Source organism: Cololabis saira, chromosome 16, assembly GCF_033807715.1.
Source record: "Cololabis saira isolate AMF1-May2022 chromosome 16, fColSai1.1, whole genome shotgun sequence".
Classification (NCBI taxonomy): Eukaryota; Metazoa; Chordata; class Actinopteri; order Beloniformes; family Belonidae; genus Cololabis; species Cololabis saira.
Window position 1 is genome coordinate 7,002,341 of NC_084602.1, and position 13,313 is coordinate 7,015,653.

Genomic DNA, 13,313 nt, shown 5'->3' on the forward strand with positions numbered 1-13,313 from the left:
GGGGGTCCAACTACCCCCACATGATTTTGTTCAAATGTGCGATCGAACAAAATTCTAAAGTGGGCTCGGCCCTGTGAGATCCAGTGTTGTGCAAGTTCATACTTCTCATGAACTAGTTCAAATCCGTTCACATAGTTTAAAAATGAACAGTTCACGTTCATAGTTCACCATTTTCACTTTGAACTAGTTCAAATTCAGTTCATTTCAATATTTTTAGGTATGAATGAAACGCCCCCCTATCCTAAAACTGTTCACTGTTTACAATCATGTATTGTCCTAGTGGCTTTTCAACTTTACTCAGAGGCTGTAAATCTCCAACAATGTAGTCCATTATCAGTGTGTCTACCTGTTGCAGGTAAATCCTCCCCCTGAAGGAGCAGCAGTGGGACTGGGGTCGTTTGGGGCTGTTGGGTCTTCTTGCTCTTTCCTGATCACTTTGTTTGATTGTCAAGGACTCGTGATTGGCAGTGGAAAAAACTTGTCCTGGCGGACCGGAGCGTTTTTTCCACTGTCAATCATGTGAATATGGTGTATATACAGTGTTGAATCATACTTCTACTGATAACTTCTGCAACCTACGTTTCCTGAAGGCAACATGACTGAGGAACGTCCTCCGCCTTCTCTGTTATGCTGTCACTCATGATTCCACGCCCCTCTCAGTTGATGCCACGCCCCCTACGCCAGATCGGGGCCAAAAGTCTGAAACTGAAAACAAATCTGAACCTGAAAAAAAAGATGTGAAACTAAAAAAAAAAAGATGTGAAACTGAAAAAAAGATCTGATACTGAAAAAAAAAAAAATTTTAACTGTAAAAAAATTTTACAGGTTCAAATTTTATTTTCAAATTAGCAAAACTTTTGGCCTTGATTTGGCTCCATATAACTCCACATGACGTTTCAAATGTGAAGTTGACGAGGCAGAAGCCCGGACTTGTTTTCTCAGCGCAGGTGGACATAATTTACACAGAAAGGTTAGATTTTTACCGTCTGACTATTTGGGAGACAATGTTTAATTCCCGCAGATAATCATAAATGGATCATCATCTGCGTCTGCAACGTCTCTGTCTTCATTGGTCATGTACTGACTGCACCGGGCTCGGGCTGCCGTTGGCATGCAAGCTGGTGCCCGTTGCTATACTAGTGTTCACTGCATTGTGGGTAATGTAGTGTGAAGTCGTCGTCTCATCGAGTATTTTAAATGTGCACTGCCCGCTGGTGAAATGTATTCCATAATAATTGGACCTAAACAGCGAAGCTGAAACTCATAATCTGAACAGTTCAAATTCCAGTTCATGATCTGCAGAATGAACAAGTTCACGTTCAAGTTCTTTATTTGCAAATATGTTGCGTTCAGTTCAACGTTCTCACAGAAATGAACGCGTTCTTTTGAACCCGTTCATGCACAACACTGTAAACACACACGGGTAATCTAATAGAACAAGCAGCATTTTTACCTGCACACATAATCTGACTTGCAGAGCCGCAGTTGGACCAGGCAGTTGGGCTTCTCCTTCTCTTCGTAGGAGCAGGATGGCACGATGGTTTGCCTGCGGCGCTCTGCACAGGCCGTGTCAGTGCAGGGACAGAACAGCAGCTCATGGGTGTAGTCAGGGGGAACGCGGTCAAAGAACTTCCTCAGTGCCTTGTTGCACTTTGGTCGATTACATGGCCCCGAGCGGGCCGATGGCTGGATGCAGGATGAGACGTACTCCGTACGAAGCTTCTGACATGTCTCATCTATGTTACACGCCTTGGCAGCATCCAGGCAGCGGTTCACTGTCGTTACTTCAGACTCTGGAAAGAGAAATCAGACAAATCAGTGGTAAAAAAAAAACTTTCCATGGTCTAAAAAAACAGAAAATCAAACCAGGGGGAAATGCTTTAAAATCAATTTAGGTCCTAATTAGAGCTGGGAGTGACGTCCCTCTCTCACCTGTAGATTCAGCTGCAGTGTTGTGTTTAAAATGAACAAATAAACATGAGCTTGGCCCAACAAACCGAACAAAAAAGATGAATATGTGTGAAAGGCCTTCTTGTTATAAATAGAACATGATGGTGGTTAAATATTGAATGATCCTGGGCACTGGATGGGTTTCAGCCAAGGCCTAATGGCTGAATGTTTCATTCTGCTGGGTTAATGCAGAGTGGCAGCTCTGAAGATGCGGCTCCTCCATCTCTCCAACTGCACAAGGCCTGTAATTACTGCTCCTTCCTCTTCGTCCATCCATCCATCTATCCAACACTCCTTCCCTTCATCTGGGACCATCCCTCATTCACCTGATTCCTTCCTTCACTCACCGTTTTCCTCCCTTGCTCTGCCCCTGCTGCTGTGCTGCTATCATCCCCACCCCATCTGTCTTTTCCTTTCCTCAGCTCGGCTCCCTTCAATTTGTCCTCCGTCTATTCTTTCTGCTCTTGCTCGTCTTTGCCTCCCTCTGTGCTCATTCTCCCACTGAATCCTCAGTAATGAGCCAGTTCTGTGAAGGCAGTGGAAAGCCCCCCGTGTTATTCTCAAAATCATCATTATACACTCATGTTTTTTTTTCTTTTTGTTTCTCCAGGTGAACCCCCAGTCAATGTATACCCACGATGTGCTCGGCTCCTTCAGTAGATAGTGCCCCTCTCATCGGTTAGTAAAGGGCCTGTTGTTGCATCTCCTGGTGAATTTGAGTCAGAACAACCAGTCATATAAAATAAGAATGATGTTGTAAAGTGAGATACCAGCCCATCACAAAGCACAAGCTGCTGTATTCCTGACGTAACAGAAGCCCCGGGATGGAGGGAGTGGAGGCAAAACTGTACCCTTTGGATACACATACAGTACACACACACACACACACACACACACACACACACACACGCACACACACATATAAACAGGACTGTCTCAGAAAATTAGAATATTGTGATAAAGTTCTTTATTTTCTGTAATGCTATTAAAAAAACAAAAATGTCATACATTCTGGATTCATTACAAATCAAATGAAATATTGCAAGCCTTTTATTATTTTAATATTGCTGATTATGGTTTACAGTTTAATATTAAGATTCCCAGAATATTCAATTTTTTGAGATAGGATATTTGAGTTTTCTTAAACTGTAAGCCATGATCAACAATATTAAAATAATAAAAGGCTTGCAATATTTCAGTTGATTTGTAATGAATCCAGAATGTATGACATTTTTGCATCACATAAAATAAAGAACTTTATCACAATATTCTAATTTTCTAATATATATATATATATATATATATATATATATATATATATATATATATATATATATGTATATGTATATGTATATATGTGGCACAAACTAGCACAAAAAGTAAGGAAATTTGTTCAGTAGATTATTTCTTTGTTGTAGCAATGCTTCTTGGCAATACATTTTATACGATTGGAAAGCCTGTTTATTTCTCTTTTAAACGGTGCCAACTTTGTAGAGAACATGGATTTGTGGGATGAGCAGCAGAGCTGAGAATGTGAGTTACACCCAATAAAAATGTGCTAAATCTTCTCTGCCAATTTACTCTTTGGTGCTTGGTGGATTGGACAATTGAAATTTGAAGAAACAACACATATTGGCAATTTAAACCTTTATCCATTTAACAAACAGGAGCCTCAGTAGCGTGTGGAAGAAGCATACACAGCCACAACAGTCTAGCACCTCCTCCTCATGCCGGTCCCCAGCCTGGTCTCTGACTGCTCTGGGATGCTATCACATTCTTCAACCAGCATTTAAGTCAGCCAAAGGTTGCGTTGGTCACTCTGGGACGAAGAGCCCAAGCTGGTCCCACAAGTGTTCAGTGGGGTTGAGGTCAGGACTGCTTGTAGGCCATCCCATCCTCTCCACTCCCAGATTCTGGAGGTGGTCTCTGATAAACCCGCTCTGTGGGGGACGACCAGTGGCGGAGCGCGGGTCTCAGTACAGAGGGGGCGGAGCATTCTCCATGGGCCTTATGATAGTCATTTTAACGTTCAACAACACCTCATCCTACCCATCAAACAACATTTATTCTCACTTTTATTGAGCCAAGCAATCCTATAGGCCTATGCCGCACGCACGCACGCACGCACGCACGCACGCACGCACGCACGCACGCACGCACGCACGCACGCACGCACGCACGCACGCACGCACGCACGCACGCACGCACGCACGCACGCACGCACGCACGCACGCACACACACACACACACACACACACACACACACACACACACACACACACACACACACACACACACACACACACACACACACACACACACACACACACACACAGGCCTGACAGCTGTCAATCACCTGGCGTTGAAAACTCAGATAGTCACGGACTGACTCAGTTCCATCTTTGATACAGCTTAAATACAAAAAAAACATAACTGGTCTAAAATTACACAATCTAAATAGATATAGACACAGCGGTGTATAACATCATTTCTGAGCTCTATAATAGAGAATAGACTCGGCGGTCTAGTTGACAACAACACAAAGCTCATTCAAATAGGCAGGTGGTCAAGGCTACCACAACATTCTGATAAAGACATTATTTATGAAGGTTACACTGACTCACCAATGGTAGTTGACTCTTCCATAGCCCTTGGCCCGAACAAAATAATCCAGGTAACGTGGAAAACAGGATAACATTCAAAACTTTGTACATGCTTAGTCCTCTTTTAAAGTTTAGCGCTCATCTCCTTCACAGCAGCAAACTTGCAGAGTCGGCAAATTGGCTGTAACTGTAAAGGCTGATTTATGGTTCCGCGTTATACCAACGCAGAGCCTACGCCGTACCCTTTGCCGTACCCTACGGCGTACCCTACGGCGTACCCTACGCCGTATCCTACGCCGTATCCTACGCCGTATCCTACGCCGTATCCTACGCCGTATCCTACGCCGTATCCTACGCCGTACCCTACGCCGTAGGATACGGCGTACCCTACGCCGTACCCTACACCGTACCCTATGCCGTAGCCTACGGCGCACCCTACGCCGCACCCTACGGCGCATCCTACGGCGCATCCTACGGCGTACCCTACGGCACACCCTACGCCGTACTCTACGGCGCACCCTACGCCGTACCCTACGGCGCACCCTACGCCGTACCCTACGGCGTACCCTACGCCGTACCCTACGGCGTACCCTACGCCGTACCCTACGCCGTACCCTACGCCGTACCCTACGCCGTACCCTACGCCGTACCCTACGCCGTACCTTACGGCAAGGCTCTGCGTCGATTTAACACGGAACCATAATTCAGGCTTTACAGCCAATCAGCGTTGGCTCACAACCCTGATGTGTTCAGGACAGTTGTAAGTAAGAATTAGCCTACACTGGCCGCACAATGCACATTTTATCATTATTATAACCGACAATTTACGATTATAGATGAACGTATCACACAAAACGGGGCCCTATCATTGGGCCCTATGAGCTTGTGGGCCCCGTGGCGACCGCCCCCTTGCCCCCCCTCTGGCTCCGTTACTGGGTACGACTGTTGTCACCTTGGAAGATATAGATCAGTCCCAGACTGTGGAGGTATGAGATCACCGCCGGTTGCAGAACTTCATCTCTGTATCTCTCTGCATTGAGATTACTTCCTATGATGACGAATCTCATTTTTACAGAGAGGGATATGCCACCCCCCACCATCACACTGCCTCCACCAAATAATGTCACTCTATCGGTGCAGCGATCACCATAGCGCTCTCCATGTCTTCTCCACACTTTATGCCTACGATCCAACGCTGTAGGCAGAATCTGGACTCATCGCTGCACATAACATTCCTCCACATGCCCAGGTTCCAGTGCACGTGTTGCCGACAGCGAGGCAAATGGGCCTGGTGGTGAAGGGGCAGTCATGGCAGGACTCCTGGCAGCCCCGTGAGACCGGAGATTGGCTGCAAACAGTCTGTTCTGGATTGTCTGGGCAGAAAGCCATCGACCATATCGTCCTGCAAACGTTGACTGCAAATCAGTAGGAGACATCCTACGGTGCCTAAGTGCTGACAGGGCGAGGAAACTGTCTTCTTGGCAGCAACTCAAAACAAGAGTAACAGCAACAGCAAAATAAGCTGTTTGGCATTGGCAGAGAGGATTTGGCAAATTTTTCATGGGCACCACCCACAAAATCAGCTCTGCTGCGCATCCCACAAATGCACGTTCCTTACAAATGTGGCACCATTTAAAGGGGAAATAAACATGCTGTCAAATGGTTGTGCTAGGTTGTGCCACATATATATATATACATGCACACAAATATATAAATATAAATATATATATATATATATATATATATATATATATATATATATATATATATATATATATATATATATATATATATATATATATATACACATACCTACATGTATGTGCAAAATTCTGGTGTTTTTGTTCACATTCTTCATTCTCATTTATGTGCCAATTATGCTAGACTGTAGGCTGACTATAATCGTGCTGTGGATCATCTGATATTTTCAGACAGCAGAAACCTGAGCAGAGGATCTACAACATCTTTTTGCATCGCAGGCAGTGTAATTTGCTTTTAAGATTAAGTTGTTCATGATTTAGGCTACTCTTTTTCGGTCTCTTGTTTGGGCGGTCTCTTGTGTTCTCTTCTATCATTTCTCTTTGTCATGGCTGTTAGGCGTTTACACCTGGTAGACTTGGTAACTTGGTAACATCTTGAGGGATCCCATCACGAGAGGTAGAGCTCTGCATGCGTCTGTTCACACTTGGCAATAACCGTCTCCACGTGTGTCTCAAGTGATCATATCTCACTCACCTTAACATAACTACCCTTCAATATGCAAAACACCTAGTCAAGGATTTTTATGAGGGGCAAAAACACATTCAATGATTAAAAATAGAGGTGATAAAAACACATGTGATCTTATCCATGGAACCCTTAAAATGGAGGTGAACTCATTTAATATTCAAATTCTGAAATCCATCCATCCATTATCTATACCCGCTTTATCCTTTGCAGGGTCACGGGGGTCTGCTGGAGTCTATCCCAGCTATTTTTAGGCGAGAGGCAGGTTTACCTGGACAGGTCGCCAGTCCATCTCAGGGCCACATAGATACACAAACAACCAGACACACTCACACTCACACCTACGGGCAATTTAAAATGACCAATTAACCTAGCATGCATGTTTTGGACTGTGGGAGGAAACCGGAGTACCCGGAGGAAACCCACGCAAGCACGGGGAGAACATGCAAACTCCACACAGAAAGACCCTGCCGGGCCTGGGAGTCTAACTGGGGACCTTCTTGCTGTGAGGCAACAGTGCTAACCACCAAGCCACCGTGCTGCCAAATTCTGAAATACTTTATTTATTCCCGAAAGGAGATTCATTTTTACAGTAATCATTTATGTCTCTTCAAGGAGTCATTGTATAGGGTTATTGCTATCGGTAGGAAGGATCTCCTGTAGCGGTCTGTGTTGCAGTGGATCTGAAAAAACCTCTGACTGAAGACACTCTGTTGCTGAATAACTGTTGTGAAGAAGATGCTCAGGGTCGTCCTTGATCATCTTCATTTTAGGAAGTTGTCCTTTGCACAATCAGCTCCTTCTTTCTTCTCAGTTTGTTTAGATCCTTGGCTCTGATGTTCCCCTAACAAATGACTTATAAAAGATATTCAACATCTTACTGAAAACACTGAAGGATTTAAGGGGAGTGGTGAGAGTACAGTCCCCTGTGGTGCTCCTGTGTTACTGACCACCTGGATCTGGTCACAACCGTTCAGTCTCACAAACTGTGGTCTGTTTGTTGGGTAGTCAGTAGTCATGGGGGTGGTGGAGGCTCCACATGTTTCTTCTGGAGTTTCTTACACAGTAATGCAGGATGGTGTTAAATCCACTGGAGGGAAAGGGAGGCTTCAAAAGCATTTTTCAGAAAACCTACGGGTGTCACAGGGCGTGAACTTCGGAGATCCAAGGAAGCAGTACAGTTCAAAAAGTACAAAAAGTATACAGTACATCCATAGTAAATCTTAGTAAAATGTGGCCCAGAGAGCACTTCTAGTCACACACTCACAAAATAAATACATAAATGAAAATCTGCAAAACACAGAGACATTGAGGACAAGAGTTGACAGCCAGAAGATGTTATGTCACGTTAGCATTCCAGTCAGTTTGATTTTAAATGGAGAAAAACCCATGACGTTACATTACCCTCAAAAAGCTTCCCAGTCCCATCTGGTCATCTGCAGGCACCAAAGATATTAATAAACTTCAAATTGCACAGAACAAAGCAGCTAGGATTGCTTTAAATTGTTCACTGCATGCAAATATCTTAAAAATGCATCAGCATTTGTCATGGCTGTTGGTTGTAGACAGATTAAAATTAAGTCTCCTTACTTTCATGAGGAAGTTGATTAATAGTAAAAAAACACAATATTTCGCAGTTCAGATAGTGTTCACTAGAAACGTCAATAAATATCCAACCAGACAATCATGTTATGATCATTTACTGGCACCTAAGCCAAGAACAAACTTTTTAAAACACACTGTTATATACAGAGCTATCACAGGATGGAACACATTACCTAATAACATCAGAAATATTACGTCAAAATACAGTTTTAAAAAGGTAGCAAAATACTTTTTACATAAAATTCAATGAATAACAAATATATCACATGCTATGATTTATTACAGAAATGTATTTGTTGGTTATACTTCGTGGTATTGGAATGAATGTATGATTCCTTTTTTTTTTTCACCACTAATGTATTTTAGACAGAAAGTTTGCTGTTAGTGTATATTATGACTCGGGGTTACGGTGATCCGTAACTGCGATATATGTGTGTATGTATGGACTATGTATGTTCTTTTAAAATTGCATTGGGGACCCCAGGAAGAATAGCTGATGTTGCGACATCAGCTAATGGGGATCCTATAAATAAATAAATAAATAAATAAGTCCCAATTACTTCAGAAAGACCCTAGAACTCTTTACTCCCAAAGTGTCTTACATACTTCAACATTCTGTAATCAGATCCATCACCCAGAGCACGCATATGTTGACGTTGTACAACCCGGAATCAGCAACACATTTCTCAACAAGCCTTAAAACTGAACTCTGGAATATGCTGGTTTTCACTGCAAATATATATAGGTTTTGTAAGAAATCCAATGTCAAATTAGAAAGGAGTATTTGTAAAAGAAATCAATTGTAGGCTACCTGTGGATCTTGTTAGCACCTGGAATGGGCACTTTCAATTTAGACCTGGAATTGCATCAACAAGGTTTTCCATGCTGAGTAATGGTGGTTAAAGTGCTTAGACATTTCCATTTAGTTACCCTAGGACAGATTACAGTGGCACACTGCTTGCATGTTTACAATTACCTTTCATAGCCCCTAAGCTTTGACAGTAGTGTGATTTTAAGCAAAGGAGAGAGAGAACATTAGATTATGCCATATTAGTCTGATCATTGTATGGAGATTTTGATGGATTTCTCCACAAGTGTTGTTGAAATCTATTGTCCTGTCTGCAGCTGCATACAGAAGTCATGCTTACAGATAGGCTCACAGTTCATAAGGCAAGGTTTTGATCCTAAAAAATGTAGTTTAAGTGGAATGGCCCATTAAGAGTCTTATAAAGAAAACCATTTGAATATTGTAATAGACCAGGATTACAGCTGCACCTTTCAATCATCTGGATGTAAACACACTTAAATCTAGATGCCATCTTTACTTACTGTATCATCTATATCCAATGAGTCGACTTCCTAGTTGCTAAGCTTTCAACAAACTTATTACTGTACACCAGTGACCCAGAGAAAACCAAACTGATGGCATGTTTTTCTTCCCACCGCAGAGCATGAAGTGGAAAATCCTTGTAAGGAAACACAATTTGTACAACTCCTATGGGCCAGTGACGCATTGAAAAGCTTCTCCCAGGACGCACATGTAACATAAGCAGGCTGTTAACACTGGCTTGACTTTAGTTAGCCGATTCATTTTTCTGTGAAAAGTACTGTTTCAATACCCCTCAAAATATGATGAGTTGTAGCTCTGGTTGTATCTTTGAGGAGGGTCATTATTCTGCTTGTGGGAAAGATGCTATAAGAGTGGGAAAACACCCATTAATCATGCCTCTGTTGTTTTGGCAGTCGGCTTGTCAAGATGCATGGCATGGGTGTCAACTGGGTGGCCTCCTGTGTAGTTAATGGAGAGAAATTTATGAGGAGGCAGTTCAAAACTGTTCTGGAGAAGCTGTAATTCAAAGGATCCTGGGACAAGTGGTGTCATATTCAAAAGAAGCATATGGCTAAGGTCACAAAACATGACCACGCTCTTTGAAATGAGGCCGTCACAAGACCTCTTTTGTTTAGTTCTCGGGATTTTCTAGGTCACTCTTGTAGCATCCATTTCCAACATTTCTTTGGGTTATAGATGGCGTTGAGTTGATATCACTGTAACAGTACACTGCTGACTTTTTAAGGTTGATTTTAACAGTCTGCCAAAATGTTTTGGGAACATCCATGAAAACTGAATAAGACCTCAGCGAGATGTGATGGATTAAAGAACCAGAGGAAGTCCTTAAGACATCCAAGATATACACAAGAATCTGCCTTAAAAATATCTGTTTTGTTGCAGAAAAAACAGTAGTAACATCTCAGATGTGTGCCTTTACTTCAGTTTACTTTAAACCAAAGCTTTTTTTGGTGAGGCTTTGTTTGGTAGAGCAGCTCCTGCTGAGCAGGATGTTTAACTGTTACACAACCTAAATTTACCTTTGAGGCTATTCTCCACACATCATAGACGTTTCAATGCCTTGCCTCTCTCATCCTCGTGGTATTAAAATAAAGCATGAGCTGCTGACTGATGTCTTTTTGCATTAGTTCAGGGTTGATCTACTGAAACTTACTGCATACTTTGCAGTCAATGCTTTGAGACGCAGTCAAGATGCAGAACTCACTAATGCATTTTTAACATTACAGCATAAATCAAATCCTGTGATGATTATGACAAATAACACTGTTCAAGGAAACACTTTGAGAGACTGCGAGCTTCCACTCCACACCTCGTCTAAGAACTACAGACTGTATCAAAATATGTGAACTACCTTGTCTGAAACACAGATGTGGCTCATCAGCCAGTACTATGTAAAAAGAACAATTAGCCTCTCACGGTAATTGACCTTTGTTTTTGAGACCATGCTGATTATACTTGTGTTGACACCGTCTTGTCTTCCATATTAATTCATTAATTTAAGTCATTTGGTCTCAGTCTCTCATCCAAAATACAACTGCTCCCATTGAGATTAAAGCAGAAGACTTCCTGACCTCTCAAGCAGAGGAACAAAATACTCATTATTTGTGCGCTTTTCTCTTTCCCAAGCATTGGAAAATCTAAATAAAATTCAGTTTTATTGAAAACTACTGTAACTATTAGTAAACTAACTGAGGCCCCGTTTACACGTAGCAAAAACGGTGGTGTTTTCATGCGTTTTGGCCGTTCGTTTACATGAAAACAAAGCTCAAAGTCACCAAAAACAATCATTTCTGAAAACTTGCAAAAGCTCTGTCTTCACGTTTGCTTGTAAACAGAGGGAAACGGACATTTTTATTTTTTTTTATTTTTATTTTAATTTTTTACATTTTTTTTTAATGTTATTTATTTATTTATCATCTTAAGTTTTGTATAGATTTTTCTTAAATTTTACACCTTTAGGCATTTTTTACTTTCTTTTTATCTTTTAGTTTTTAGCTCCAGTGTTTCCTCAGGGGGGTCATCCACACTGGGAGGTGTGCCTGCTCTGCCCATGGGGGTGTCGTCATGGGGGTCCCTCAGGCCTGGGTAGCTGGGGGAGGGACTCCACCTTCTGTGTGGGGTCTGTCCTGGTCTGTCCGGGTTGGGGGGGGTCTCTGTGGCGATGCTCCTTGTGGTCATGGTCGGTGGAGCCTCTCGGTGTGGACGGCCACCCATAGGTAGTGTTTTCCTCACCTGGATCGTTAGTGCTAAGCCATGTCACCAGTCCACTTACTGTGTGTGTGTGTGTGTGTGTGTGTGTGTGTGTGTGTGTATGTGTGTGAGTGTGTGCACATGTGTATGAGTGTGAGTGAGTGTGTGCGTGCGCGTGGGGGGTGTGGTCGTATGGGATGTTTTAAATTCTGTTTTTGATTGTTATTTTATTCTTCTTGTAAAGCACCATGTGTTGCATTCCTAATGTATGAATGGTGCTATATAAATAAATAAAGTTTGAGTTTAAGTTTGAGATTTAGGCTTCAAAACGTCACATTATGAGACAGAAACGTCAGCAGTGTTATCTGTGCGACCTGTGTTTACAATTTTTTTGGCTACCGTCAATATTTTCTTGTATTCTACTTGATTTATATTCTAACGTCATTTAAAAGTAACTCCACTTCTCTGTCACTCCAAACGAAAGACTCTCGTTCATCTTGGAAGTAACTGGAAGTTACTAGTGTCATTTGTTGATGTTTTTTTCCAGGATTCCGATTAGTTAGCATGGCTTTTTGCTTCTCTGTAGGTTTGGCTGCTCATACCAACCCTTAACAGCGTATTTATCCGGGTTCGTGTAAATGATGGTATTTTTCAAAACGTAGAGGGGGAAATATCCGTTTTTGTAAATACTATGTGGAAACGTGGCCTCAGTTTCTGTCATGCCTCCTCCTTCTCCTCTCCCCAGATTCCCCACTATACGGATCAGCGGCCTAGACCAGGGGTTCTTAACCTTTCTGACCTTGGGGCCCAATTTTTTCAGTACAGAGTGGCCCGGGGCCCATTAAATATAAACACTGTATAGCAGGGGTATTCAACTTTAAGAGGTCCATTTAGAGAAAATTTACTCAAGCGAAGGTCCAGAACATCATAATATATATATATATATATATATATATATATATATATATATATATATATATATATATATATATATATGTGTGTGTGTGTGTATATATATTCAAGTAGCCTCATAGTTGTATCAACATCTGCATCTGACTGTTATATTAAAAAAAGTACATATTTGCCAATTAACATGTTTAACTTGAATTAAACATATTTTTTTCTTAAAAATAAAGTAGATTTTATTTTATTTTTCAAATGCTATCTTATTTTATTTCTCTACCAGCAGTTTGAATTTCCCCTTTTCTTTGTTAATTGTCTCAACACATTTTTATAATAAATTAATATAAACACATCTTAACAATTTAAGGTTCAGGTTCAGGTTCTCATATGCATGTGGAGGTGCTCATTGATGAGCCTGAAACGATATTTAGTTTTAATTATGTTCACTGTGGAGAAAGCTGCTTCACAGCTGTATCTGGACCCAAACA

The 13,313-nt window shown here is 41.8% G+C and overlaps 1 protein-coding gene across 1 annotated transcript in view; it reads right to left on the bottom strand.

Annotated features, from left to right (window-relative positions):
- Positions 1-13,313, bottom strand: part of gfra4a (GDNF family receptor alpha 4a) — a 136,731-nt gene that overhangs the window by 50,006 nt on the left and 73,412 nt on the right. The window contains exon 4 of the mRNA XM_061744286.1: positions 1,454-1,793. Coding sequence (XP_061600270.1) covers positions 1,454-1,793 — 340 coding nt within the window. The remainder of the gene's footprint in view (positions 1-1,453; positions 1,794-13,313) is intronic.